General features: G+C 56.1%; 4 protein-coding genes and 1 non-coding gene across 7 annotated transcripts; 1 reads left to right on the forward strand and 4 right to left on the reverse strand.

The window, feature by feature from the left end:
• Positions 1–1,586: 1,586 nt before the first annotated feature.
• Positions 1,587–7,804, reverse strand: BUD23 (BUD23 rRNA methyltransferase and ribosome maturation factor). 2 transcript variants are annotated; one of them, XM_066333159.1, is made up of 12 exons: positions 7,722–7,804; positions 7,593–7,630; positions 7,221–7,316; positions 6,948–7,030; positions 6,771–6,867; positions 5,672–5,768; positions 5,230–5,280; positions 4,644–4,729; positions 4,390–4,435; positions 3,758–3,816; positions 2,669–2,758; positions 1,587–2,541 (listed from the first exon to the last, which is right to left on the reverse strand). In XM_066333159.1, exons 1-12 carry the CDS (start codon positions 7,767–7,769, stop codon positions 2,487–2,489), a joined length of 846 nt encoding a protein of 281 aa, XP_066189256.1. In that variant the 5' UTR covers positions 7,770–7,804; the 3' UTR covers positions 1,587–2,486. The 2 variants fall into 2 exon arrangements, 1 of the variants encoding a protein (XP_066189256.1); XR_010745106.1 differs by lacking the exons at positions 1,587–2,541; positions 2,669–2,758 and having other exon boundaries at positions 3,757–3,816; positions 5,109–5,280.
• Positions 3,187–3,319, reverse strand: LOC136370348 (small Cajal body-specific RNA 20). Its single transcript, XR_010745158.1, has one exon. It is a non-coding gene; the product is annotated as a small Cajal body-specific RNA 20 (non-coding RNA).
• A 51-nt stretch (positions 7,805–7,855) lies between the features above and the next one.
• On the forward strand, positions 7,856–10,256 carry DNAJC30 (DnaJ heat shock protein family (Hsp40) member C30). The gene has a single exon (XM_066333166.1). The coding sequence runs from the start codon at positions 7,918–7,920 to the stop codon at positions 8,542–8,544; it is 627 nt and encodes a 208-aa protein (XP_066189263.1). The 5' UTR covers positions 7,856–7,917; the 3' UTR covers positions 8,545–10,256.
• A 5,009-nt stretch (positions 10,257–15,265) lies between these two features.
• VPS37D (VPS37D subunit of ESCRT-I) lies at positions 15,266–18,017 on the reverse strand. 2 transcript variants are annotated; one of them, XM_066333662.1, is made up of 5 exons: positions 17,863–18,017; positions 16,831–17,002; positions 16,240–16,322; positions 16,003–16,152; positions 15,266–15,921 (listed from the first exon to the last, which is right to left on the reverse strand). In XM_066333662.1, exons 1-5 carry the CDS (start codon positions 17,983–17,985, stop codon positions 15,649–15,651), a joined length of 801 nt encoding a protein of 266 aa, XP_066189759.1. In that variant the 5' UTR covers positions 17,986–18,017; the 3' UTR covers positions 15,266–15,648. The 2 variants fall into 2 exon arrangements, with proteins under 2 accessions (XP_066189759.1, XP_066189758.1); XM_066333661.1 differs by having other exon boundaries at positions 15,266–16,152.
• Positions 18,018–19,874: 1,857 nt separating this feature from the next.
• Positions 19,875–26,185, reverse strand: LOC136369988 (fibrinogen-like protein 1-like protein). Its single transcript, XM_066333160.1, has 4 exons — positions 26,084–26,185; positions 24,327–24,470; positions 22,309–22,371; positions 19,875–20,920 (listed from the first exon to the last, which is right to left on the reverse strand). Exons 1-4 carry the CDS (start codon positions 26,085–26,087, stop codon positions 20,286–20,288), a joined length of 846 nt encoding a protein of 281 aa, XP_066189257.1. The 5' UTR covers positions 26,088–26,185; the 3' UTR covers positions 19,875–20,285.
• Positions 26,186–26,908: the final 723 nt, after the last annotated feature.

The raw sequence follows: 26,908 nt of genomic DNA on the forward strand, positions 1-26,908 counted from the left end.
CCTTCTGCCCAGCCACCAGTGAGGCACCTGCTCTCAGTGGGGTGCTGTGGGACAACCTGGGTGCTCTGTCCATGACCCAGATGCAGCTGCTGTGGGGTCCAAGCCCACTGGCAGCTCAGAGGGGTCCAGTACTGCCACTGCCTGTTTCCCTCAGGCTAGGGACAGGGCTCTGCCCTCACCTTCCTCTGCAGACCCCAGGGCTCTGGCTGGCCTGTGCACATGCCAAAGCAACACAGAGGAGTCCCAAGGTAGGCTAGGCTCACTGCCACACTGGGACAGGGGCTGGCTGTCAGGTGCTGGTAGCAGAAAAGGGACACAATGGCAGCCAGTATTCCAGCCTCAGGCAGCGTCACCTCTGAGCTCCCACCAGCACCAGGGCAAGGCTGCTCCACAAGCTGGCAGGGTGTTGTGGCTCAGGCACTGGCTGTGTAGTGCCCCTGGGTACAGGAGAAAGGCAGTGGCTGCAGGCACAGAGTGCTGCAGGCACTCAGTGCCTCCCCCAGGGCCAGCCCTGCCCAGGCTCCTTCTCTGCCACTGTCACCCGAGGTCCCCCCACACAGCCTCATGTTGCATGCAGCTGCCCTTGGGAAGTGGCTCCAGCCTGGTTCCCCACACTGCCCAGTCCAAGCCCCTCGGGGTGCAGCCATGGGAACATCCCAGACCAGAGCCCCCTTCTTTCACAGTCCTGCACCAACCGATGTGAGCTCCAGCACTGCAGCCTGCGTGCACTGAAGGGCGTGGGGCACCAGGACCATGCAGGCAAGGGCAGCGTCCCTGCTCCAGGAGGATGTGTCTGGCTGCAGGAAAAGGGAGTGGCCATGCTTCTGTCCCTCAGCAGCTCCCTGCCACTGCCGTCCCTGCTTACTCTGCCAGGCCAGCAAGAGCCCCAGGGCCCCTCCAGGAAGCAATAACACTGGACAGGCAGGAAAACCCTCCTCCCAGGCTCCTGCCCTGCAGCCATGCTCGTGCCCTGCAGCCTTGCCCACTGCTAGCACAAGGTGACTTTTTTTTTCTTCCAGGCAGCGGCTTTAGTGGCACAAGCTCACCTGACATCAGGGCTGTGGCACCCCTGTCAAGGCACAAGGCCAGGAACTGCACCGGGGGGGGGATTCTTGGCCCTTGCTCCTTGTTGGCACCACCACTGCCAGCAGCCCCCACAGCAGCAGGAGTCGGATGGGGGCAGTCAGGGCCACTGGCACTCTGCTGGGATCCTGTGGGCAGCAGCAGTGCTGGGCTCCAAAGCAAGGGAGACGAGGAGCAGGCTGCCACTGCTGCCCCACAGGCAGGCTCACACTGTCCTCGCTGTGAGGGGAGGGTGTTTTGGTGCAATAATTACCCCTGCACTACGGGAAGCCCCATTGAGTTCCTTTTCACCTACCTGTCGTTGCATGTACAGACCAAATCACCAAGTGTGGTTGTGCTTTGGGAAGATGTTTCACCTTTTCTTTCCAGCCCCCGACCTGCACCCGCTTGTCCTTTGGGTTCCACCACCTCTGTTCCAAGTGCCACCCGCCCTCCCCATGCCGGGAGCGTGTCGATGCAGTATTCCATGAGCAGTGTGGGGCACGCACAGCTTGCACTTGAACTGGGGATTGGGTTTTTTTTGTAATTAATGTACTTGAAGGCTTTCCGAGCCCCCTGTGGAGTTCTACTGTTGCTGTACTGTGAGCTAAGTGTCCTTGTTTTCTATGTGGATCTTGACCCTGGCTTGCTCTGTCTCACTGGGCTGGATGACACTGTATGTTGCCTCTCTTCTCCTCTTCCCTCTTTCCCTCCCTGCTAGCATTCCTTTCTTCTCCCAAGGCTTTGGGTGCAAAACAGCTTCCCATTTTGTGGAATTTTTATGTAGAATAAACATTTGTAACTGTAAAGCTCTGGGTGGCACCTCTCCTTGTTTCAAGGGAAGGGATGAGGCTAAGGGGAGTCCAGTCAGCCCCAGCACCCTGGAAACACTAAAGCAAACAGGGTGGGCTTGGTGCCAAGCACTGACAGGAGTAAATGGCTTCTGCAATAACAGCTGTGCCAGGAGCAACTTTGTCCTCATGGGTCTACACCTTGACAGCATGGATCCTCTGCAGGCAGAGGGGAAGCTGGCAGGGAAAGAGATACCATATTCCCACCTCATTACTCCCAGCACCAAGGGCAGGACACAGGAGACCAGCAAACACTTCCAACTCTGACTCTTTAGTGAGGAACTGAGTATCATATCCTGGCTTACCTGGAGCTCAGCTGGCTCACTGCACTTGGGAAGGTAAGTGATGGCACTGCAGACACCCAAGTGGCCAGAGCACTGTCTGCACCTCCACCAGGGAAACGGGGCTGGAAGCTTTGCTGTTTGGCAGCACCTGAGCCAGTCTGTACCTTTAAGACCCACAGTGACCAGTCCCAGCAAGTCCCCAGGCACGGGGTGCCATCTGTGCCATCCACAGGAGGCTCTCTGGAGGCACCCACGTGCCACCTTCCGTGCCAGCAGTGTCCAGAGCAGTTCAGAAGTGAGGACGTCGCTTCCGACCTGTGTATTTGGTGTCTGGTCGCACCTCCCTGTGGGAAAGGCCGGGAACAGCTCAGCACCACCTGCAGGTCACTTCGGGAGGGGAAGGGAGCAGCTCTGTGGCAGCAGTTTGGACAGGCCAGCCCAGCCTCTGAGGCAGGACTCAGCTGAACTCACTTGCCCTGGCGTCGTCTACGCTCCTTCTTCTCCAGGATCCAGTCCCGGCTTTTCTTCACAGACTTGCCCTTGACATTTCTGAACCGTGTCCTGTGGGGAAAGTGGACAGCAGCTGTAGAGGAACTGAGGTTTGGGGGCACATTTCTCTGCCCCAGAGGATTGTCACCCAGAACTGGGTCACAAAGTATTGAGTTTCCCTCCCACCACCCCTGGGCAGCACTGGGGCAGGGGGCCAAACTCCAGACACACTGGAGGAGGAAGAGGAGGAGATTGATTCCAGCCCTGGCTCAGAGTTGAGGGATTCTGACCTATGAACTCCAGCAGTCCAGAACACCCCCTGTGTCACACAGCAGCATGTGAGTGGGATCTCAGGGGATTATGGGCTCATGTACAACCACCTTCCCCTTGTCTGCTCTACTCCAAACAGGGCAGACAAAGGCAGGCTTCATACAAAGTTCCCAGCTCTGCTACTGCCCTCCAAGACCAGATACCCCTTAGACTAAGTGAGCAGAGAACAGCAATGTAAGAGGCAGGAAAACATGGCAGCCACAAGCTCCTGGCAGCCACGACAACTTTCCTCTGGTTTTTGTTTTGTCTCTCCCATTGGCTGCAAAAGGGGCTCCTCCCTGCGCCACTGCTGTGGGAAGAGACTTGGCCAGCAGCAGAAACCCCCAGGCCACAGCTAAGAAGAGCTGAGCAAAGACCTGGAGAGGAGGAGAAAGGGAATGCCAGGACTCAGGCACAACAGCCTGCCTCCATGGCTCCATCATGAACCCTGTAAAACATTCCCTCTCCCACACCACTGGCCTGGAGAGCCCAGTGTTGGACAGAAAGCACACCTGATTGCTCAGCTACAGCTCTAGGGCGAGCACCTACAGCCCCATGCAATGGCCCTGGGAACTAACTTGTTTAGTTCCCTGTGTCCAGACCCTTGGGAAGAGAAAGCAGTTTCTTTCCTGGGCTGCTGAGTCCTCCCTGTCCTTCCCCTCCCATTGCTTCTCACACAGCAGCAGTGTGCTCCCCAGTAAAACTCTGCCCTCAAAGCCCCCTACTCCTTGCTGAGGCTGCAGCCTCACCCCCACACAATACCTCTCGTTGGTGAACTTTGCCTGGTGCAGCTCTTCATTGGCACACTCGGTACCAAGGCCCTGGAAAGCAAAATTGGCAAGTTCCACAAATTGGGAAATCGCGTTCCCCTCTGGACCAGTCACAGCTATCAGTTAGTCAGCTCATCAAAACTAAGGGGAATGCAGGGATCTGCAAGGGAAGGACCAGAGCAGGAACAAACTGGTCTTCCAGAAATCATGGCAAAGAAAAGCAGATGTCAGAAGAACAGCTTTAAAGAGGCAAGGGTTAGATTGGATACTGGAAGAAATTCTCCCCTGTGAGGGTGGAGAGGCCCTGGCACAGGTTGCCAAGAGAAGCTGTGGCTGTCCATCCCTGGAAATGTCCCAGGCCAGGTTGGATGGGGCTTGGAACAGCCTGGGATAGTGGAAGGTGTCCCTGCCCACGGCAGGGCATTGGAACAAGATGAGCTTTAAGGTCCCTTCCAACCCAAACCAGTCTGATTATCTGAGAGCAGGGCTTGGTGACTGGCAGGAAATATATAAATGAAGTCACATCTGCACTCACAGAGCTCTTTGGCTCCCACACCGCCCACAGCTCTTCCACATCACCCAGCAGCCAGGACAGCAGCTCTGCTGCCTCATGGAGGCCCTCACCTTTGGTAATGTGCCAGATGTCCCAACAAAGAGACAGAGGAAGAACCTGAAAGAACAAGAATAAGGAGTATGAACATGGGATTCAGCATGTGAGCCTCAGTCCCCAGGCAAGACTGAGATGGTTTGTAACAGAGTCAGATCTAAGCTTTAACCTCTGTCCAGGACTGTATAATGGGAGAGAGAACAGCTCAGGGAAAAAAGTCACCACTAACCCCAGGCCTCACCCCAAAGACACACAGAGATCCGGGACTCACTTCTTGGCTTTGGCGCTGTTGGGGTAATCAACCACCATTCCCCCTGTAAATCCAGCTCTCATGGCTTGGGATGTGATGAGCTCCAGCTGGGAAAAGCAGCAGGTGCAAAGACAGTTAGCAGTCATCCCCCAGGAAAGCCCAAGAGACCTCTGAGAGGACCACACCTGACTGGGCATTCCCAAGACAGACTGGTCCTCCTCCTGCTAAGCCCTGCACCACCATCCAGACACCAATTCCCTGCCTTTGGTGGTTCTCCCTGCTCCTCAGTCTACCCTGGGTCAGCTGGCACAGCAGACTCTCTAGGACAGAGATACTGGATTTTCCAGACCTGAGTTAAAGTGCAGTGCTGATGACTACAGCCAGTCTTCAAACCCAAATTCATAGCCTGTCCCACCACTTTAATTTTAAGGCTCAGCCCAAGACAATCTATGAAACAACAGAAATTGCACAAGGTACCCTCCTTACAGGTTATTTCTCTGGGCTCTTGAAGAGCTTTAGAAGTGGCAGGCAGGGCAGAGACAGAGTTGATGTGGAAGAAGACAATGCACTCAGAGCCCCAAACAGTGTATGGTTTCTCTGCCTGTACCTGCTCTGAGTTCTCGGGGTACAGCTGCAGCACAGCTCGGGATCCTCGGGCCTGCAGGAAACAAAGCTGATCACACACCTGTCTCAGTGCAGGCAACCCCTCTGGGCCACCCCACCCCAGACACCAGCTCTCTCCTCCCCAAAACCTCCAGGACAAGGCTCCCAGGAGAGCTGCTCAGCCCACAGAGCCAGAGAGGCACAGGGGGAACACCAGCTATCACAGAATCATGGAACTGTTAAGTTTGGAAAAGTCCACCAAGACCATCAAGTCTAACCTTGATGAGAAGCAGCACCGGGCAAGAAGGGAGGCAGTAGGTGATCCTGCCAGTCCTCCTTCAGGAGAGGCATTTACTTAAAGCAACCTGACTTGAAGTATCTTGCTAAAAAGCCCCAGCAAAGATGTAAGAGCAGCAGAGACCTGGCTGGTAGAGGGTGGCACTTACCAGGGCAGTGTAAAGAGTGGAGAAGAATCTGTAGAGGCGTTTTGGGGGGCTGTGTGATTTCTTGTCAGCATTACAGAGCCACTGCACTGCAGAAATACTGAGGAGGAAAATAAGACCCCCAGGACACTGAGTCATTGGTTCCTTCGCAGACCCTGCCACCTCCCTCTGAGCTGAATTCCTGCACTAGACATGTGCTGGGCCTCAGGGAAATTATTTAATTTCCTCTGTGTTGCTTTGCCTTCTGTTTTGCAGTTACATAAACCCCTCTGGAGATTCACTATGCCAAAACTTAACAAGGTGCATAAGCTAAAGGACAAAAGCACCACCAGGCATCCCCTTCAGTCTGAGTGCTCAAATGACAGAAGGGTTTGGGTTTGGAAGGGACTTAAAGCTCAGCCTGTTCCAGCCCCTGCTGTGGGCAGGGACATCTCCCATTAGACCAGGTTGCTCCAAGCCCCATCCAGCCTGGCCTTGGGCACTTCCAGGCACGGTGCAGCCACAGCAGCTCTGGGCACCTGTGCCAGGCCCTCCCCACCCTCACAGGGAAAAATATCTTCTGTGTCTCTCACCTAAATTTTCCCCCTGAACCTGTTACTCCTAATCCAATCATTACAGTTCCTGATGAGCATTGCAGAGCTCAGCTGTGTCCCTTGCCCAGCCAAGCAGGTTTTCCCAATGAAAAATCCAAACCAGAGCTTTTGGCTCAGCAATGGACAGTCCCTGCTTCTTCCCAGCTCTTCTCTTAGCAGATGAGTCCTTCTGTTCCTTTCATCCCAAAACCAACCATTAAATCCTTGATCCAGGGACTGACTTTCCTAAGCAATGCCACATACTTTAATCTTCTCCTCCTTGGTGCAGGTCTCAGCCACCCTGACAACAACCCCAGTTTTACCTTATTTTCTTCAATCAAATTCCTAGCTCACCAGCACAAAAGGACAAGCATCACTTGGGAAACAGCTATCACAAGCTGTTTTTACCATCCAGAATGTTGTAGGTTTGTCCTGGAGTGATGGAGAGTGGGTGACTGACCAGATGTGCACCGTGTGTACTGTGCAGTTCTGTGGGACACAGGAGAGCTCAGCTCCGTGCACAGACTCACCTGATGCAGCCATCAAACATGCCAGGCCTGAAGGGAATGCCATGACCCACATCTGCAAGGAGAAGGTCTCCTTCCACCTCCCTCTCCACGGCCACATCTGCACAGAACAGAGCACAGCTCAGGCAATCAGCTCCCACCTTCGGGGCCCCTGAGGGCCTCAGGGCAGGTTGTGCTCACCCAGCATGGCAGGGCTGATGTCCATGCCAATCCAGTAGTGACCTTCCTCGGAGATGTAATCCCCACTCAGCCCTGAGCCACAGCTAAAGGGAGGAAAAGTGCTGGGATCACAGGGCTGCTTTGAGGCTGCTGCTGGCCAGACACAAACCAACCTTACGGCAGCCTGTCCCTCTTCCTGAGCCCACAAAAGACACCGTGGGTGCTGTGGGACCTGGCTGCCCCCTCCAGCCCCGGATGCCCCGTGTGCCAGGAACCGGGCAGAGCCCCGCTCACCCCACGTCCAGGAGGAGGCACGGACGGTCCTCGGGCAGCCCCAGCAGCTCCACAGCGCGCTCCGACATCTGCGACTGGATCTCCACCACCCGGGAGCTGAGGCAAAGGCAGAGCGTGGGTGACCCCCCGGCGACATCCCCGCCCAGTGCTGGGTTGGAAGGCACACCGCCTCACGGCAGCACCTGAGCGCCGCTGGGCCTCACGTCAGGATGTGACTCTCTCCCCTCCGCTGCCCCACGCCGGAGCCCAGATCCCTCACGGCGGGGCCCCACCACTGCCGGCAGGACCCAGGACCAGCCCCCATCCCCGCCGGGTCCCCCCGATGTCCGCCCCACGAGGAGACCCCTCCCCGCCCCACGGGCCCCGTCCTACTTCTGGGTGTACTTCCGCGCCTCGGCCTCATCGTAGAACTGTAAGGAGAGAGCGGCGGGGGCGGTGAGGCCCGGGGCCCGCGGGGCGGCCGCCCCAGAGGAGCCCGCTCGCCCTCCGCCCCCCGCTCACCAGCTCGGGCGGCCCGCGGTGCTCGGGCCGGCGGCCGCTGCTCGCCATGCTGCGGCCGCGTGACGTCACTGCACGGCGACCACCACGCCTCACGTATCTGTGACGTCACGTTCGGGCAGCAACTCCTCCCCGCTGCGTGACGTCACTTTCCCGCGCCGCCCGTTGATCATGGCGGCGGCCGGGCGCTGAGGCCGCCATGGAGCCGGTGGTGCTGGGGCGGCTGCGGCGGCTCCTCCCCGCGGCCCCGGGGCCCGCCTGCGCCCCGCCGCTGTCCCGCGCCGCGCGCACGGGCGGTGCCGGAGCCCCGCGGCCGCGCTCCGACCTCTACGACTTGTTGGGGGTCCCGTCCACGGCGACGGCGGCGCAGATCAAGACGGCGTACTACGAGCAGTCGTTCCGGTACCACCCCGACCGCAATGCCGGCAGCGCGGCCGCGGCCGCGCGCTTTGCCGCCATCAGCGAGGCTTACCGGGTGCTGGGCAGCGCCGCGCTCCGCCGCAAGTACGACCGCGGGCTCCTGAGCGCCGAGGAGCTGCGCGACGCGCCCCGGCCTTCGGGCCGCCCTCCCGCCGCCGCCCCGCCGCCGCCCCGCGCCCCCGCCGCCCGCCCGGGGCCCGCCCCGCTGCCCTTCGACTTCGACGCCTTCTACCGCGCGCACTACGGGGAGCAGCTGCAGCGGGAGCAGCTGCTGCGGGCGCGGCGGGAGCAGCTGCGCCTCCGGCGGGAGGAGGCCGCGACACACGGACGCCTTAGGGCCCTCTCGGATCTCTCCATCGGGCTCCTCTTCTTCCTGGGTGCTGCCATCCTCTACGGCCTCAAGTGACGCCCCCGGGGCGCCCACCCAGCGGCTCCACAGCGTCACCAGGGGTCTTGGCAGAGGCCGCTGGCCAAACCCTGTATCTGCTGTGAGGCTGTGACATTGCGCTCTGCCACTGTGACCTTCAGGGACGGTGTATGACCAGCAGGATTCACAGGCTGTGATCTGGCCCCTCTGCCAGCCTGACCTTGAGACACACAGTGCTTCTGGATACCCTCTGCTCCACAGACAGGGCTGGGCTGTGCCACACAGCCTGACCTTGCAGAGGTGCTGCAGGAGCTCTGCCCCCTCAGCCATTACCACCTGCAGACACAGTGCCTGACAAGTAAACACGGTTCCTGGACTCTGGACTGGGATCTGTCCCCTGCTTTGGCACAGCTGTGTGACCTCGGTGTGCCCCAGGTGCCTGTTGTGAGGCACTGCAGAGATTAAAGGCTGTCAGAGGTGGTGTGTGCTGTGTGTGGTCAGGGCTGCACTCACTCATGGCTCAGGTGTGGCTCTGGTTTCTGCTGATCCCAGACCTGCCAACTCTGTGCTATCACACCTGCTGGTACTACATCTCTGGGGAGCTTTGGATGTCCAAACTGCATCGCCTTGCTCAGAATGGTGGGTGTAGAAGTCTTAGATTCAGACCTGAAAAATGAAAATCAAGCCCAGAGTGGCTCATGCCCTGGTCAGTGTGTGACATCGCCTGGAGGACCAGGCAAAACACTTTGGTGTCTGAAGTCCTCTGTCCTGTCTAGGGCCTGCCAGGAACTTCACACAAGCCTCTCCCTCTGAGGCTTTTGGCCAGGGTGCACCTGTGAGCACCGAGTGCTGTTCTCTGTGTTTTACAAGTGTCTGAGCATCATTTGCACATGTGTATTTGCCTATTTAAATGCTGAAGTGTTCTAAGAACTAAAGATTGTGTTTCTCAGCTTCTCTCTCCTTGGGTGAGGATTCACCTGTGCTGTGCTGCTGCTGCCTGGAGGGAGAGCAGCTTCATGGCAGTGCCAAAGCATCACTAGGTTTGCTGTCAGGGGGGTGAGCAGGAGCCCAGCCCTTGTTACCTCACAACCCAGCCCCTGGGTCGTGTTTTGTCCCAGCACAGGAATGTTAAAAGTGAATGCCCTGTGTTTTCCACTGTGGATTTCTGTGATCCTGCTGGGAGCCTGAGGCTGTGGCACAGCAGGGACCACCATGTCTGCTGGTTGTGCAGGAATTGCTCTCTGCCTGCTCTCAAAAGCCTTGTGCCAGTTCCAGCTGCACACCAGAGGCTGCTGCATGCTTGGAGTAACCTCAGCCCAGGGGCAGAGGGAGCTTTCTAGGATCCTCACTGGCTGCCAGTCTGTCCCTTTATCTGGGATACAGCACTGGAATGTCATCATGGGAGGCACAAGTGTTCACTGGCTACAGAGGGAAAGTCTCTGCAGTTGTGGCTCTGGCACGTGCTGATGCTTTTTTGTGCTCATCTTCATTCTGTAAACCAAATCACTCAAAAGATCAGAGATAGCTTTTTTTTTTTTTTTTTTTGGGGGGGGGGGGGAGGGGGCAGAATTTGGCAGGAAACATGACTTTCCAGGCTGGAAAAGCTAGTGATGTCCATGGGGAGCAGTGGGCACTAGGGAGCACTTGTCTAGCTCCTACCCAAACAGGTGGTTTGGGCAGTTCCTGCTGCTGGTTCTTCCTCCTCAGATCTCCATGATGTATCTTGAAGATTAAAGCCATCCAGCCATAAATTGGTGACAAAATGACACATCTTCCTTTTGGTGGGCATAGGTGGTAAATATTCCTTGCTGGAAAACAGGGGTGAGGGACAGGCAGGTGCTTCACATCCTGACTTCAGCCAGTGAAGAAGAGGGCAGGGAGGGGAGTTCTGTTTCCCTTGCTGGGAAGGGTGAGCATGCAGTCAGCAGGGCAGGGTGGCCTCTCTGGACCCCCATGGCCCTCCCAGCTGCTGCTGGGGGTCCTGTTCTGTGCTGCCTGACACCCAGGGGTGGCTCTGCACTCACCTGCTGCCTGGAGAGAGGAGGGTGCCCTAAAGCTCTCCAGTGTCACCTTTACCCTGGTCAGGCCTGACTGCTCCTCTGCTCTGGGAAGGATTTCAGGAGCTTGGGCTGGAGCTGGTCCAAATGCACAGACTGCCTACCAGCTCCCAGCATACCACTGTTCTGCCCCTTTTTCTCCTTGTGTCAACAGTGTCACTGTATTCCTGTTGTTCCCCCGTTGTTTCCCTGATGGAGAGGTGCCAGGAGCAGGTGGGCACAGCCTGTGCAGATGCCAGGGCTTGATGGTGACAGGAGTGTGAGGTGACAGGGGCTGTGAGCTGGACAGGACTGGAAGATGAGCAGAGGATAAAGGTCAGTAATTCCCTGTAGCCTTCACTGTGTTACATCTCAGGAACCAGGATGTGTCCTTGGGGATACTGACACACACAAGGTTGTTCCTGTGAGAACAGGAGCCCACCTTCCTGCAGCTGGGCAGAGGCAGCCATGGGCAGGGGGCACAGCAGGGAACAGCTTATCCTCGCTCCCAGGTCTTTTCCTCCTTTGAGGGTGTGCCCAGTCCCTGCAGCACAACTCAGGAACAGACTGCAGCAGCACTCACAGCCCCTCCTGGCCTGCGCCCTCGTGGGGGGAGCTGAGGTGGCAGTTTCAGCTGGGGAAGTCACCATGAGCAGCCTCTGCTGGGAGGAGTGTGATATTCACAGTAGGGATTTCTTCCCCCTCAATCTCCAGCCCACTGGGGCTATTTTTATACATATTCTAGCACATCCTACCCCTCACTTCCTTGCTCTGTGGCTCCACATTTCATTTGCCTGCAAGTGATGGATTGTATCCATGTTGGATGCTTACCCCTCTCCCTGGTTTAGGGCAGATTTGGGAGGAAACCCCTAAATGGATTCCTCTGGGAAGCAAACCCAAACGGCCCCTCCCCACAGCCAGTCTGGGAAAAGAACTTCCTCGGAGGGAAGTGGAAAAAAACTATTTATTTAACAAACAAAGTGCCCACAAGCATAAAGAATGAATACTATGAAGTGATAAACCCTCTCATTCTGGAGTGAGATGGCAAATTGAGAAAGTCCTTGCCGTGGGTGTAGCTTGGCTCTCTCTCAGTCCCTTATTCATCCCTCCGGAGGTCCTGGTCCCAGTGGGCCACAGGTGTGAGCTTCCCTGTGCTCCTCTGGGTTTTTCAGTCCAGAGCAGGTTTAAACAGTCCCAAGGAAAAAAAAAAAAAGTCCAGTTCTTTGCCTCAGCTAGCTAAACTAACTAAAAGCAAAAAAAAAAAATTCTGTCCCTATGCTGTCCCAGCCTCAGATGAACAACACCGTCCCAAGGAAAAAAATGCAGAGGAGTGAACTCTGTTTTTCAAAACAAACTGTGCGCTTCTTCTTTCCCTGCTTCACCCTCAGAACCAGTCTAAAAGGCACAGAACTCAACATACAGCACAAAGAGAACAGAAGACTGGAGATACGAGCATCACAAAGTCACCCTAGGACACCCTCTTGCCCCTGGTGCCAGGTTTTGGCAGCTGTGTGTCACCAAAAGGAACTGTCCCAGGGTGAGTTGCTGGTGGGGCCTCAGCCAGCATCCTGTGCTAACCCATCCAGGCCTGGCCTGCCCTGCCCTGCACCTTCACCCCTCGGGTTATTCTGGGTTCTTCAGTGTTGCTCATCCCCACCCTTAAATCACTGACAACAGACATCACAGGGAAGCACCAAGATCTCAGTAGTTAACAGCCACTGGGTAATTTGATGCTGTGACAAACTGAGGAAATTAAGGCTCCAGGGAAACTTAATCTGGATGAAGCCTGATGGCCACAGTGCTGAGGCTTTCCAAGCTCAGTGCAGACCCCACTCCTACCCCAGCCCCTTTTCGTGGGCTGACATCCCCGTAACTGCAGGTTTGGGGTGCTGAGCTGCTCCCCTCAGCTGGTGGGTGCTGCAGCCTGGGAGTGTGGGGTCTCAGAGCCTCCTCCTGGAGTAGCTGGCCTACTCTTTGGAAAGGAAGGGGTCAAACCTGGCTGCTGGCAGATCTTTGTGCCGGCTGAGCTGGAGACCTGAGGGGCAGGAACAGGGAGCTGCAGGCTGGGGGAGCAGAGTCCTGAGCAGCAGTAAAGGGTAGCCATTAGCCTCTGCCCCCCAAAAGGGGCTGGTCTGGCAGGGATGGGGGTGAAGGGACAGCCCCTGGTACTGCCCCAGCCCTCACCTGTGTGGGCAGAGCTCTGCACCCCAGTGCTGCTGCTGGTGGCTCTGCACTCCCGGGGAAGGGCCGCTACGGTCGGCAGCTCCTGAGGATGGGGGCAGCTCCCCCTCCCTTCAGCAGCATCCCCTGAGGCACTCCTTGGTTAATAGAGTTAATTGTTAATCCACCTCCCTCAACAGCCCCGGTGCCTGCTCCAGGGGCCCCAGCTAGGGCACACTGGCATCCCCTTCTTGGCTGGTCCTAGTCCAGGTTTGTACCCGTTTTGCACCCCACTGCCTGGGAGTAGTGGCTCAGGGGATTTTCCAGGGGAGTGGGGGACACCCCTCTTCTCCCAGCCCTTCTGGCTCTCCTGGGCTGGGGGCAGCTCCTTATCCAGCCTGGCTCTCACAGAGCCAGGGATGGGGGCACCCCCAGCTCCCTGCCCAGGTTTGGCTGCACACCAGCTGGTAGAGGGGCTGGGCTGGGCCCAGGCAGAAATGAATGCAGGTGCACACCCAGTGGCAACCTCTCCCCTTCCTCCCCAGGGTGAACAGGATCACCTTTACCCTCCTTGACTTCATTCTGCAGGGCAGGGACAGGCAGGGAGAGGCACTGTGCAGGCAGGAGGAGCAGAGGAATTCACCCTGACTACTGTCAGCTTTTGCCTGTGAGCCAGTGCCTCTGCCTGCCCTGTGCAGAATCTTGCCCCCAGTCCCAGCCAGCCTATGAAGGGCCTGGAGCTGTCAGTGGGCAGGTAGATACCCCTCAATCCCCAGGGATACAGGGTGCACGGATCACCACAAGTGGGGTGTCCAGCCACCAACCTGGGGTCAGTCAGTGTGTTCTCCAAACTGGGCACAACCAGCTGCAGGGTGGGAGGAACCTCCCCAGGGCAGGGGCTCACCTGGCTTGGCAGCTTCCCAAAGGATCCCAAAGTTCTCCACCCTAAAGGAGGGGTTCTGGCCAGCCCAGCAAGACCATGGGCTGCCAGGGCCTGCCCAGTGTCTCCTGAGCAGGCTGGGTGCCTGGGGTACTGCAGGGCTTCTGTGGACAGACAGACAGACAGACCCTGGCAGCACAGCTTACCTTGGTGCTTAGACTGTCGCTTCTGGTGCTGCAGCTCTCATAGGACACACTGACCTCCCCCAGGCTGCAGCTGCTCACCCTGAGTCCACACTCATGGGGCCACTGGGGTGACTCAGTGCCTGCATGGGGCCAGGGAAGTTTGTCCTTGAGCTGGTTGCAGACCCAGCCCTGGGGAGACACTGGTGAGGCCTGGCTGGTTTTTGGGTGGCTTGGCTCCTCGTGCACCATCTCCTGCCTCAGTGCTGTGCCTGGTCCCCTGTGGCAGGGCAGTGAGAGCCCACCAGCACTGCCTCTGGCCGGGGCTCAGCCCAGGCAGGTGCCTGGCTGTGGGCTCACTCAGGATGAGCCCTGAGCCTGAATGGCAAACAGGCCTTTCACTGACAGGCTGAGCCCAAAGTGGGGCTTAGGAAAGCAGCAGGTGCTTTGTGAAACTCCAAATATTCCAGTGACTACCACTTCTCACGTGCCAATATAGCCACAGTGGCTGGTCCCCTATTTATCCTAGTTTTAAACCTGTTTTAACTGGTAATACTGGAATATTAGCCATAAATGAAGGCTGAAGTTTGGCAGAAGGCCAGGTAGCCTCAGTGAGGGAGGCTGATCAGACACTGCAAGCTAATGACCTGTATTTTGGGGTGTAGCCTGATCCAGGGCCTTCTGCTGCTTGGGATAGTTTCCAAGCAGTCTACATACCAGCAGCAAGATGCAGGTTGAGCAGGCAGTTGGGAAGGAGGAAAAGAATTATATAGCCACAGGGTCTGAGAGCACAAGAAGAGTCTGAAACCAGCCCAAAAGCTAAAAACAGCACAACAGACGTGCCACAGCAGGGAACAAGCACTCCAGGATGTCCAGGAGGCTGCAGCTGGAGGAACCAGGCTGTCCCCTGGGGCATGGGGAACACCACCCCTTGGACTCACCATCCATTGTGTGATACTAAGGAAAGGAACAAAGAGCCTGGGATGAAACAGGGTGAGAGCTCAGGCCTCCTGACACTTTTTCCAGTGAGGGCTGGTGGAAAGGGGGAGGTGGATAAGGAAGGACAAAGGGCACAATGGCCCCTGAGGGCATGGGAAAGGTGGAGACAAGTACAGGCTGATGTGACCCAGCTGTGAGCAAGCCCAGCTGGCCATCGGGTACAACCCTCTGTGGAGTGAGGGCTTTGCTGCTGGCACCAGGCATCTCTGGGCACCTCCCCATGTGCAGAGCCAAACTGGTCCCTGGCACCTCTCTTGAGGGAAACACACTCATGGCAGGTTCTGCAGCCCTTGCAGGAGCTCTCAACTTCCCCAGGGAAGTGATATCCTGAGCCAAGTGCAAACAAAAGTTCTGGGGGGTCCTCAGGCTGGAGGGCCCTCCTTGGCTGCCAGTCACCTCCAAGCCTGGCAAGTTCTCCCTGGTAGCCCTATTCTCCCTGCCTGTCCCATCCTGCTGTTCACAGCCAGAGCCAAAGGGCCGAGCATGGAAAGAGCACACAGAGAGCATGGAAAGAGGCTTTATTCAGGAAGCATGTGTCACACCCAGTGCTTCTATGCTCTTTCCCTGCCATCCCTCCCAGCTCAGCCCACTGATACCCCTACAAGCCACCCACCCCCACTTCCTGTCACATTCCTCTTGCTGTGGATGCAGAGACCTCCCCCCGGCAGCTCCCCAAATGCAGGACCCCCTGCCCGGCCATGGCACCTGCCCCAACCAGGCATCTCCATCCCTCTGTGGGCACCCACCCACGGGCCTGCCCCACGGACCCTGCAGCCCTTTGGAGCTGTGCCTACACCACCCCCCACCCCTCACATTCCCGGCCCACGGTGTTCCTGCACAGCCCCCCTGGAGGCACAGGAGCAGGGACATCCCCATCCCTGCCCTGCTACCGGTGTGGAGGCTCCTGCTTCTGGTGTTGTGGCTGCTGCTGCCCCGCCCCGGGCTGGGGACTGAGCAGGGGGATGTGTCCAACGAGGCGCAGGGGAGAGCCCAGGCTGGGAATTTCAGAGCCGGGAGATGCTGGCTGCTGTCCCAGGGCTGGGAGATGGTGCTTGGGAGGTGCAGTCGGCACGGGAAAGGGCACAACAGCCTCCGAGGGGATGAGGACGGCAGGCACAAAGCCGTAGGAGAGATCAAAGGCTTTGGGGGCTACTCCACTCTGCAACGGGGCAAGGCGAGCTGGTGCCATGCCAGCTGGGGCACCTGGGCACCCCACAGGGCCCACGGGGTCCTTGCCCACCTGGTCCTTCTGCGCCTTGTCCTTCTGCAGCAGCTCCTGCAGCTTCTCCAGCTGCGTCCGGCAGACGTGGGAGCGTGTGCGGCTCTGGCAGAAGGACTCCAGAAAGGACTCGAGGGGCAGGTCCTGGGCCAGGAACTGCTTTATCTGTGCCTGTGGGATGGGCAGTGGGACTAGAAGGAGCACCCCCTGGACCCTGGTAAGGAAGGGACAACAGCACAGGGTGCTCAGCCAACTCACCTCTGACTCTGCTTCGGAGGCATCAAGCTTGGCTTGGAGCTGGCTCAGGGCGCTCTGTGGGCTCCACTTCTCCAGGTAAGCGTCTGTGTGTCACAAGGGGATGGGGCTGCCAACCTTCCCCTGGATACCCCCACTGCTGAGGTTGTTGTCTTTGCCATCCCCAAGCATCAGCTCCCCCCCTCCTTGCACTGAAACACCCCCAAACACATCCCTGGAGCCACATGCGCATCACAGCTTCCATTCCTGTGAAGAAACAGAAGCTGTGGATGCCTCATGGTTGTAATTGTTCAGTGCCAGGTTGGACTGGGCTTGGAGCAACCTGGTCTAGGAGAAGGTGTCCCTGCCCAGAGCAGAGACTGGAATGAGATGATCTTTAAGGTGCCTCCCAACCCAAACGATTCTGTGATTCTATGACTGGTCCCAGCTAAGGATTTGCTGTGTCACAGGGAGCATCATCCCCCACCACTCCTGATTAGGGCTGAACCATTTCCCTGGGGTGTGTTCAAGAATGCTGAGCCCACCTGGACCCTCATACTAACAGTGGCTGCTGTGGATGTGCCAGGCTGTGCCCACAGGCTGCACCCCACTCACCCAGGCGCAGCTGCTTGTCCCAGCAGGCCTCTCGGATCTCCTGCAGCTCCTGGTACTTGATGGCCAGGGAAGCCTTCCCATCCTCCAGCCGTGGCCGCAGGGACAGATTCACCCTGGCCTGGGTGCAATTTGAAGCCAAACACATTTCCCGCTCCAGCTGTAGACTCTGGAACTGTGGGAATGGGATTGGGGCCGTGCGTGTCAGCAATGAGAGAAAGGGGCAGAACCAGTCAGATCCAGCACCTCGCTGGGCGGGGGTCCGTGTCCAACCGGGGGTGAACCCTCTTTTTCTGCACTGTCTCCATCCCTCTGCTTTGCCTGGAAAGGGGCTGCATCCCGAGGGAATGGAAACGGCTGGAGTCGGGCTACGCAGGGTGGCTAAACCTGACCGTGGCAAACCTCAGCGCCGGCTGCCCAGCCCCTCTGCAGGGAACGGGCTCGGCAGAGGACATGGATGTCACGGAAGGGACACGCACCCTCCCCTCGCTGCGCACACACCGCCTGCACTCGGGGCCACCTCGGGAAGATGCTGCAATCGGGCCGAGAGCGAATCCACAATAACCTGCGCCCGTTTCCGCAGCGGAGCCGGGAGAGCGCGGGGCTCATCCCGGCTGCGGAAAAAGACAGCAGGCTGCAGGGCGGGCGGAGGGCCGGGCCCTCACCGCATCTCGGGGATGCGGGGACAGCGGATGTCTTTTTGGTGGCCGTGGGTTTGGTGGCCACGGGTTTGGTGGCCCGAGGTTTCAGCACCGAGAGCCCCGCGCAGCCGCGGTCGGGACGCCCGAGCGGAGGTTCGCCCGCCCCGCCGGTGGATTCTGCGGCTCCTCTGGAGCCCTCGGGATTACGGGCATCAGGATGAGGGCGGCGGGCGACAGAGCGGGCGGGAGACAGCCCGCAGTGCCAGCTCCCTGGCCGACAGAGCGGGCGGCTCCACCCCGCGCACCGGGACAGCCGCCGGGGAGCGAGCGCCGCCCGGCTCGACCCCGCGGGCAGCGGGACACCGGCCCCCGGCCCCCCGGTCCCCGGCCGTACCTTCCTGCTGAGGCGGGCGGCGCGCTGCAGCCGCGACTCGTCCTGCAGCAGAGCCCGCAGCTGCGCCGTGCTGAGCGCCCCGAGCCGGCCCGGGGAGCCGGGCGGCGCCGCGGGCCGGGACATGGGCCGGCTCCGGGGCTGGGATCGGGCTCGGCACCGGGCTGGGCACCGGGACCCCCCGCCCCCGCCGCCGGGAGCCCAGCGCCGCCCCGCGCCCGCCGCCCCCGCCGGCCTTAAAGGAGCCGCGGCGGAGCGCGGAGCGTCCCCGGCCCGCACCGCGCCGCGCCTGGCCGGGGACAGCGGGCTGCTGCTGCTCCGGGCACCCTGAGCACCCTGAGCACCCTGAGCACCCTGAGCACCCTGAGCACCCTGAGCACCCTGCTCCCGCTGTGCGCACCCTGCACCCGCTGTGGGTACCCTGCACCCGCTGTGGGTACCCTGCACCCCCTGTGGGTACCCTGCACCCGCTGTGCCCACCCTGCACCCGCTGTGCCCACCCTGCACCCACTGTGCCCACCCTGCACCCGCTGTGAGCACAACCCGAACCCTCTGTGCGCGCCCTGCTCCCCGCTGTGGGCACCCTGCAGCCCTGTGCCCACCCTGCTCCCTGCTGCACGGATCCTGCACTCGGCTCTGTGCATCCTGCACCCCCAGTGCACACCCTGTGGGCCCCGCTGTGCAGCCCCCTGTGGCGTCCCGCAAGCCACTGTGCGAGTCCCTCCTGCTGCCGCCGCGGTTGCACTGTCACTGCCCGAAGCCGCCCTGTAACAGACTGGTGGTGCCCTGTTACACTGGCTCAGGAGAGGGCACCCTGCCACTGGGGCACCCTGTCTCTCTAACACCCTGTCACTGGGGCACCCTGTCACTTTGACACCCTGTCGCTCTGACACCCTGTCACTGGGGCACCCTGTCCTAGCGGGTTTGTGCAATCCCTTCGTCCCCTGAGGAAGACTGCCCCACTGGGAGCAGGAACTGCTGCCACAGGGTCATTAATGTTTGCAGGGATTCAGAAACCTAGAGGGAAAATCCCGGGACCCCCCTAACAGCCTTGTCTCCTTGCTGTACCAGCTTCTGACCCTGGCACAGGAGAGCTGCTCTTCCAGCCAACACAAGTCCAGGGCCAGGGATGGGTTTTCCCTGAGTCCTTGGTCCTGGAGGTGAAACTCGTGGCTGTTACAGGTCTGCTGCAGGACCAAAGCAGACAGGGTTTATCAATACCAAAGTGTTCTCTGACAGTCTGTCCAAGCAGTACTGGAACAATCATGGGACAACAGACCTGTTAGGGACCCTGTCCTGCATCCTCACAGCATTAACTCTGGTCTTTTCCTGGCAAAGGCTCATCTAAATCTAATCCATCAGAAACTTGGATATGGTGGTCCCATGCCTGAAGTTATGTCTGCCCTCATTAGAATCTCCTAATTCAAGTGGAAAATTCTTCATTTCTAACACGTAGCCTACTTCTCCTTTGCTTCCATTTAAGTTCATTGCTTCATGATCACAGCAGACAGATCCACTGATGGCTTTGAAATCCTGTTTCTGCAGGATCAAAGCATGGCAGTAAAGACATCCAGGCAGCACAGAACACATCCTGACAGGTTCAGCTTCCTAGCAGGAGTGGGACCTTGGCACCAGGACATTGCCCCAACTCCTGACTAATGACTGTCAGTGTGGTGATGATGTAGGATCAGTTCTCCCACGTGCCAGGTCCCTTCTGAACACCCCTGTGCAGATCACAGGGCCTTTATCCCAGTATAACTGCATTTCATTTTCCTACATCCAAGAGAAACACTCCAGGCTTTTTCTTTCCAGGCTAAGTCACCTGGTTTAGTGGAAGGTGTCTCTACCCCATGGCAGGGGGTTTGGAATGAGATGGGTTTAAGGTTTCTTCCAGACCAAACCAGGCTGTGATTCTACGATAAGCCTCAAGACTCCAGTCCTGGAACCTGACATGGGATTTCTTGGGTCTCAGGGGAGAAAATCAGAGGTACAGAACAGATGTCATTACTGAAGAATGAGCTCAAGCAAGCACGTTTATTGGATGCTTTATCACACACTGCAGAGAGGCTCAGAGAATATGGAAGTTTGGGGCATGCAACTATTTTGCTTTCTGTGAGTTCTCTCTGATACAACCCCAGGGCTGTGTGTCTTCCTCTACAGAGAAGGTACATGTGGAATCCACAAATTTCATAAGTGTTTTTTTTTAATTCTTGATTATGAACACAATAACGAGGAATCATTGGCAAGCACAGGGGAACGGAGCTGAGCAGAGGGGAGTCTGCAATTGGAGTGGGGGATTGTAAAGTGAGATTTCATTAAAGCCCTGCTACCCTTGTGCTCCTCACCCTGCTCCAGAGAGGCTCACACTCTTTGGCCACGCAGAGCCTTTGCAGAGTGTCCGCTGTGGACAGGAGGAGGAAGAAGCACTAACAGTATGAAGCTGGTTTAATGAGGATCAGAGAGGATTTGCAGTTCCCCTTGCACAGGTTACCCCACGTCATGCCGCCCTTGTAATTCAGCCGCACCGAGTAACACGACGAGTACCACCACCCTCCCTCGTAGCTGTAGGCACAGTTCTTACTGTAAGTGTCCTGGTCCTTGTCCTTTGTAGAGAATTTCATGTTGTCGTGCATGCTGTTGGGGTTGTCTGAGGTCATGGCATCCCCGGCTGTCCCGTTGTAGGAGCCCAGCCTCAGCCGGTAGCCGTGGGACTCGTCCTCCACGCTGAACAGGTTGTAGTCGGCGAAGTTGAAGTTGTCAGCGGAGTCCTGGATGACAAACCTGACCTGGTAGACCTTCTGCTTGGCAATCTGGTGGATGTACTCGGTGCCCAGCCAGTACTCGGTGCGCACGTTGCCAAAGCCAAACTTGTAGGTGCTCCAGGACTCGGCCCAGGTGACGGGAGTGTCCCTCTGGTTCCTCTGGATGACGGTCCAGCCCCCGTGGGTCACGTTCATCTCGCAGTACACCACGAGGTGGTGGAGCCCCTTGGGCTGGATGATGTAAACACCACTGTGGCTTCCACGGGGAATCTCACTGCAGTCCTTAGGCCACCCTGGAGCTGGAAACAAGTGTCATCGTAGGATATGAAAGAAAGACATGAGAGACTCCAAATATTTCAGAAGGCAAAGAGCATAGAAAAAAGGCTTTATTGTCTAATTCTTACTACCTTTTATAAGGTGTTTCTATACAGACTTAACATGACTGGTGAATAGGAACGACACCTCTCTAATGCATTGGTTAAACCAGAGAAACAGCAAAACACCACCTGGAGAAGGATTGTTTTGAGAAAGGAGAGTTGTTTGCAAAGATGGTTTTGAGAAGAAACTGTCTTGAGAAATTTTTCCTTGAGTCCTTGAGAACTTTTTAATTAGCAGCTGCTAGCAGGCTAAATCCTCTCAGACCCAGAAATATCAGGCCCACAAAAAAGAGCTGGTTATTAAATCCCCCTAAAAGTGGGGCATTTCTTTTGTGTCCACATCCTTTTGCACACACATTCCTAGGCTGTACTCCTGCCATGTGCTCACAGGAGTAAATCAAATTCTTGACGTGATCAGTGTAAGAGTTGGGCTTCACATCTTCCTAAGACTGGGTTCCAACTGGTGGGGACACACTGTGAAAATATCTGGTGTTGAGACGTCGGTGGTGAGCCAAAGCAGACATCACTGTCACCCAAGGGCCCTCACCCAGGGCAGGTTTAGTCTCAGTGATTTCCCTGTGTCATGCAGATGATGTATGACCACACACCAGTGCAAATCTGGGGGACACAGTCACTTGGTGGCACAGCACAGAGGTTTAGTGCTTTGGCCCAGAGGGAGGGTGATCATGACATCCATATCTCTAACAATCAAATCAGCCCTTGGGATCTCAACAGGGCAAAGACACTGTTGTTCTCTAGCCTTACCCAAGCAGCTCTTTAGAGACTCCCTGACTTGTTGGATTTGATTATGGCCTTTCCATGCTCAAGAGTGTCTGCACCTCATACAACAAACAGCTGGATGGACCTACACACTGCTGGGAAGGAATTTGCTCCACTCCCAGTACCTCTGTCACCAGCTGTCCCCACCCAGGTAGGACCTATCTTTGGTCTTATGGGCTAATGTTGACCCAGCCAGTTCAGTAACTCTGTCAGATCCAGTCTTCTCACCGACTGTGTAGTGAAAACAGGAAAATCACTAATCACCACTCCCCAGTAATGAAGCATCACTTTCCAGTTTGGACCTTTATCTGGAAAATTCCCCATGCAAAAGCACCTCATCAAGCACTGAGCCCAGGACACAGCAGAGTCCCCTGAGGTTATTGAGCTGTGGCACCTCTGCAGCCCAGCAGAAAATTTCTGGGAGGAGCCAGTGCAGGTGTAAGACATGGGTAAGTTGTGTGAGAGCTCTTGGTGCTCTCAGAGCACTGTGTTCACCATCACTGAAACCTCCCAGGCAGATGCAGACTCACCGTGGCTCGCCGGCGGGTGGCGGGCGAGGTCTCTGGCCTGTCGGACGTGTCCATCACCATCATCTAAAATAACACAGGAGACAGCAGTGAGTGTGGAGAGCAGACATGTCAAATGCCTGCTAGGAGAGCTCAGTCTTCTCCAGATGATAGTCCAGTTTTTTCTGTTGCTGTTCTTCATTCTGGAGGAGTTTACCAGTTTCAGACATCAGCAAGTTGGTAACTTGGGAGAATTTACATGGTGTTAGAGTGAGGCTGATGTTTTTGGGTGGAAAAGATTTGGGCATACTGTGTAGGGGAAAACCCCTAATGGTGGTGGTAACACTGGGAAGATGGTTATTATAGTGTAGCAGCAGCAGTTAGAGACTTGGGGAGAGGAAGGATTAAAGAGTGGGGGAAGAAATGTGAGACCAGACACAGGAAAACTGGCTCAGGTGTCAGGAGTTGGGAGAGGTGTCTGCTCAAATGGGAATTTGAAGGGTGTTGATGGAAGAGAGGATGGTTTAGAATGAGGTAATGCAATTCCTTTACAAGGACATCTCTGTATCCACCGATGGCTGTAAAACAGGGGGATGGAATAAAAATACCCCATTCCTGTCCCCTCTCTAAAACAGACAATTAACCCTGCAGCTGCTGCTCTGACACCCTCAAATACCTGCTCCCTGCTTTCAGTCTCAGCTGGCACTTACCTCTTCCCTTGTGAAGTGTTCAACTTCAGCCTCTTGCACTCTGTATAAGCCCATTCTTCACACAGTCTGCCTGCCAGACTTCTGGCTTTCTGAATTTTGATATTGACTCTCTTCTTGACTCCCTTTGACTTTTGTTACAACCTGAGCCTATGTGGAGTGGGAAACACTCATGTGGAATGGTCTGGAGGACTTTCCTACCATGGCATTTACTTTTACTTCAGCCATATGAAGCTGTTCCCTCATGTTTGTGTTGTAAGGCAGTCTGCCTCTGCTCCTTTCTGCCTTCATACCCCATGCCTTTGGAAGCACTCCTCTCCAAGTCAAGACTGGAATTCTTGGTCTTTCCTGGTGTGCCTCCCTGCTCACCCAGCATGAATTCATGCTGCTGATGTTTTCAGAGAGTGCTGCAGGTGAGAGATCACAGAATCATAGAGTATCCGAGGTTGGAAGGAAACCACCAGGGTCATCAAGCCCAACTCCTGGCCCTGCACAAGACATCTCCCAAATCACACCATGTTCCTGAGAGCACTGTGGAGCCCAGAGCACACATTCTTTCTCTACTCAGACTTAAAGTTCTTGCTGAACTCTTGTCTCAGGCTCTGGTCTCAGTCATGGTGCTCCCTGTGCTGGCAGTTTCCTGACAGGTGATGTGAAACCAGCACCAAACTCTTGGACCTTGAGCTCTTCTGCTGAGCACACTTCCTCCTCCCTTGGAAGGGGATCAGCTCTCTCTGTTGTGCCACATCTCACCCATAGCCCCTGGGTTTTTTTCCCAGGATCATTTCTTGAAGGTTTCCTCATTCCTCCAGCATATCCTGGTACCTGTAGGTTAATCTGTGCCATCACCTGGCTGATTGCCCTGTGCCACTGCTTAAACTCTTTATATTAACTTCATTTATTTCCTCTTTGTATTAAGGTCTACCTTGAATTCAGTTCTCCACTGACCTTGTGATTTCCAGAGGTGGGAACTGTTCTCTTGTCCTCAAAACACACTGTGAGCATCTTTAGCCCTTCTTCTCCAAGGAAGAGCACATGGCCCACAAGACTCTGGGCTTGGTCTTGCTGCAAATGAGGCGAAATTGTCCTTTCTCCTGTGAGCTCTGAGCTTTGGGCTAATCTTTTGTCCCTTATGGACAGAAGAACTTCATGAGATAAGAGACCCAGCAAGCAGAGGGGGATGCTAAGGCTACCCTTGTTCCAGTAAGACACCCTCAGATCAGTATTTAGTCCTTCCTTGGCATGACAGAGGTGTGGGCAGGCTGGTGAGGATATAGATGAGTAGGATTTAACTGATCAGGACTTTGCCTTTCCCAGTTGCAGGGCCATACTCACCGAGCTGGGAGGACTCTGGGGGAGCATTCATGATGTCATCCATTGTGCCATTGAGGAGGTACAAGTTCCTAATGTCAACATCAGGAAAAGATGCTGCCAGGGCCAGCAGGCAGGTCAACAGCAGGAGACAAAGGCACTGGGTAGCTGAAATGGGAAGAGATTGGAAGAAAGAGTTCATAACTCTTCTATTGAAAAGCCACTAATCCCATTCAGAGTAAAACAGGAAAATAAAGTTCTGTGTAGAGCTCCCTCAGAGCCATAAGCCCCATGCAGATGAGATCCTTTAGATGAGCTGTCACACACACATTATCACGAGTCATTAGTGGTGCCACCTGCTGTAGTGGTCCTTGAGACCAAAGAGGTGCCAAAACCTTGACAAACCCAAAGTGTCCATAACCAGAAATCCCTATAACACTTAAGACTCAGGACTAGACATAAGCAGGGTGAACGTGGAGGGAGGATTCCCCTTCCCTCCCAGCTGCCATCATGCTGCCATGGCACATCCATGTGGCTTGAGCTGGGACTGCCCTGGGGCTGAGGGCAGTAAGGCCCCGGGTGTCCGGGAGGGAACAAGCCCCAGGCAGGGCCCTGTGTGTGCAGGCAGCGTGACAAAGACACAGGCAGCACAGACCTTCAGGAGCTAGAGTGGCTCTGGGGTGAAATATGCCCTTTCTGTGGTTATGTTGGTTATGTGGCTACTTCAAGATTTCCGTGTGTGGACAGCTGGTCTGGTCTGCTTTGATTCAGAGCACTGGATAAAACCAGCACATTTCTTGCAGTATCCAAGCTAAGTAAAATAACAGAAAGTTTGGCATGATTCCTAAAGAGTGGGGCACTGTGGGGATGCCTGCCCATAGGGAATTCTGTTCCTGATAAGACACATACAGCTCACCTGGCAGATTATTGATGTTAACCCCTCACTGTTCAAAACCAAGCAGAGCCAACACCTATTGCATTTCCCAGGGGTACCTGGGTTTGGCACCATTCTCTGGGATGCCTGAGAAGGAAAATGATCATAGATGCCAGCCTGGAACCACTGTGTGGAGTTGCAGCCATCCTAGAGACAAACACCCCTTTCTGGGAATACCCAGAGATGTCCCAGTCATTCGTGCTGGTTACAGTTTTACAGCAAGTTTTTTAAACGCACTTCAGTTCAACTGTTTCACTTCTTAGCTCCTACATAACATTTGGTGTGCTGATACACCAGGGACATATTTAAAGACATTTTTCTTTGAGGCCCCCAGGGAAGAAATGCTCCCCCCACTGCCAGCCCTTCCCCTGGGACTGGTCATGAGAAATCTGCACAGGAAGGAGATGCAGGAGGAGGATCAGCCTCTTGTGGGTGTTCTGCTGGGGACAGCAATGGGCTTTTGAGCATCTGACCTCCAAATCTGGGTACCCCTTCATTATCACACACTCAGCAGGATAATCTAAGAAACCCCTTTTCTAGTCTAGAGTATTTAACACTTTCCTTGGAGAACTGAAAAACGCAAAGAATGGTAAATACAAAACTTTTTAAATGGTCTGTGTGGCACTCCAGGGCTACAACCTGGAAAGAGCAGAGCATGCAGGCTCCTGCCCCAGCTCCCAGCCCAGGGCAGAGCAGGCACAGGCAAGGCAATGGACTCAGCACCAGGATATCCAGGGTGTGGGGAGGACAGACCCCGCAGCAGACAAAGTGCTGGGGTACCCTGTGACCTGCAGTCACACACAGAGGTCCCATCCCACCCATCCCCTCCATCCAACCCCACACTCACCCATGCTGTCTCTGTGGGCACCCTCTGGAGCACAAAGCTGGGTGGTTTTGGCCAGGCTGGAGGGCTGTCCAGCCTGAAAGTTATAGGGCTGAGCAGGTGAGGGGGTGGAGGCAGGAGACCCAAACCTGGGCACTTGTGCTCTGGTTGGCAGCAGGACCAGTGGCTTAGGGCTTATTTGCTCTTCACCATCAAGTGATCAGTCCTTGGACAAGTCTGTGTGTCACACAGGTGAAGAGCTTTCTTCAGAGGCAAAGCAAATAATTTGGTGCCAAAAAGCAAATGGCTTAAAATAACCATAATTCACTGTGCAGTGTTTCCCCAGGGAATGACGTTCCTGGGGCATCTCCACAGAGCTCAACTGGTGAGTAAATACCCAGATGGCTTTCACCTCCTGGATGGAAATCAAACATCAGGCGTAAATCACTCTCTTCAGAGCTGACATGGAGCTCAACAGCCCCTGGGAACCCCAGACACCCTTCAGGGGAGAGGCACTCCAGTGTTCCTGGGAAACTGTGCCCTGAACTTCAGAGAGTTCCACTCCAGTGCCTCCTGACACCCCTGCCACTGCCATGCTGCCCCTTGTGCAACACACACTGTGGTCACCCCAGCACCATGGTGGCCCTTGCAGCAATCACAAGGGAGTTCTGGGCATCATGAAGTGCCTCTGATGTAAAATGGTCTCACGTCAAGCCCTTCTCTGCTCCAGAAGTACTCACACCATGGATGTCTACAGCAAATGCCAGACCTCCCTTTTCCCAGGGATGGATGCCTGCAGTGTTCTGAGTTATGAGAGCTCCTGTAGCCCAGCAGCCACCCTGGGCTGGA

The sequence above is a fragment of the Sylvia atricapilla genome, chromosome 20, assembly GCF_009819655.1.
Source record: "Sylvia atricapilla isolate bSylAtr1 chromosome 20, bSylAtr1.pri, whole genome shotgun sequence".
Lineage (NCBI taxonomy): Eukaryota > Metazoa > Chordata > Aves > Passeriformes > Sylviidae > Sylvia > Sylvia atricapilla.

Excerpts from the sequence above, each read along its gene's own strand:
- LOC136369988 (XM_066333160.1), bottom strand. Across the intron at positions 22,372-24,326 it reads CCCAGAGTCCTCCCAGCTCG|ATGATGGTGATGGACACGTC; the intron begins GTGAGTATGGCC and ends GTGTTATTTTAG. Across the intron at positions 20,921-22,308 it reads CCACCCGCCGGCGAGCCACG|CTCCAGGGTGGCCTAAGGAC; the intron begins GTGAGTCTGCAT and ends ACTTGTTTCCAG.
- BUD23 (XM_066333159.1), bottom strand. The coding sequence starts at position 7,769 with ATGGCGAGCAGCGGCCGCCGGCCCGAGCACCGCGGGCCGCCCGAGCTG. Across the intron at positions 7,031-7,220 it reads TGCCTCCTCCTGGACGTGGG|CTGTGGCTCAGGGCTGAGTG; the intron begins GTGAGCGGGGCT and ends TCCTCCCTTTAG. Across the intron at positions 6,868-6,947 it reads CATCAGCCCTGCCATGCTGG|ATGTGGCCGTGGAGAGGGAG; the intron begins GTGAGCACAACC and ends TGTTCTGTGCAG.
- VPS37D (XM_066333661.1), bottom strand. The coding sequence starts at position 17,985 with ATGTCCCGGCCCGCGGCGCCGCCCGGCTCCCCGGGCCGGCTCGGGGCG. Across the intron at positions 17,003-17,862 it reads CCGCCCGCCTCAGCAGGAAG|TTCCAGAGTCTACAGCTGGA; the intron begins GTACGGCCGGGG and ends CCATTCCCACAG. Across the intron at positions 16,323-16,830 it reads GGACAAGCAGCTGCGCCTGG|ACGCTTACCTGGAGAAGTGG; the intron begins GTGAGTGGGGTG and ends TGTGACACACAG.
- DNAJC30 (XM_066333166.1), top strand. The coding sequence starts at position 7,918 with ATGGAGCCGGTGGTGCTGGGGCGGCTGCGGCGGCTCCTCCCCGCGGCC.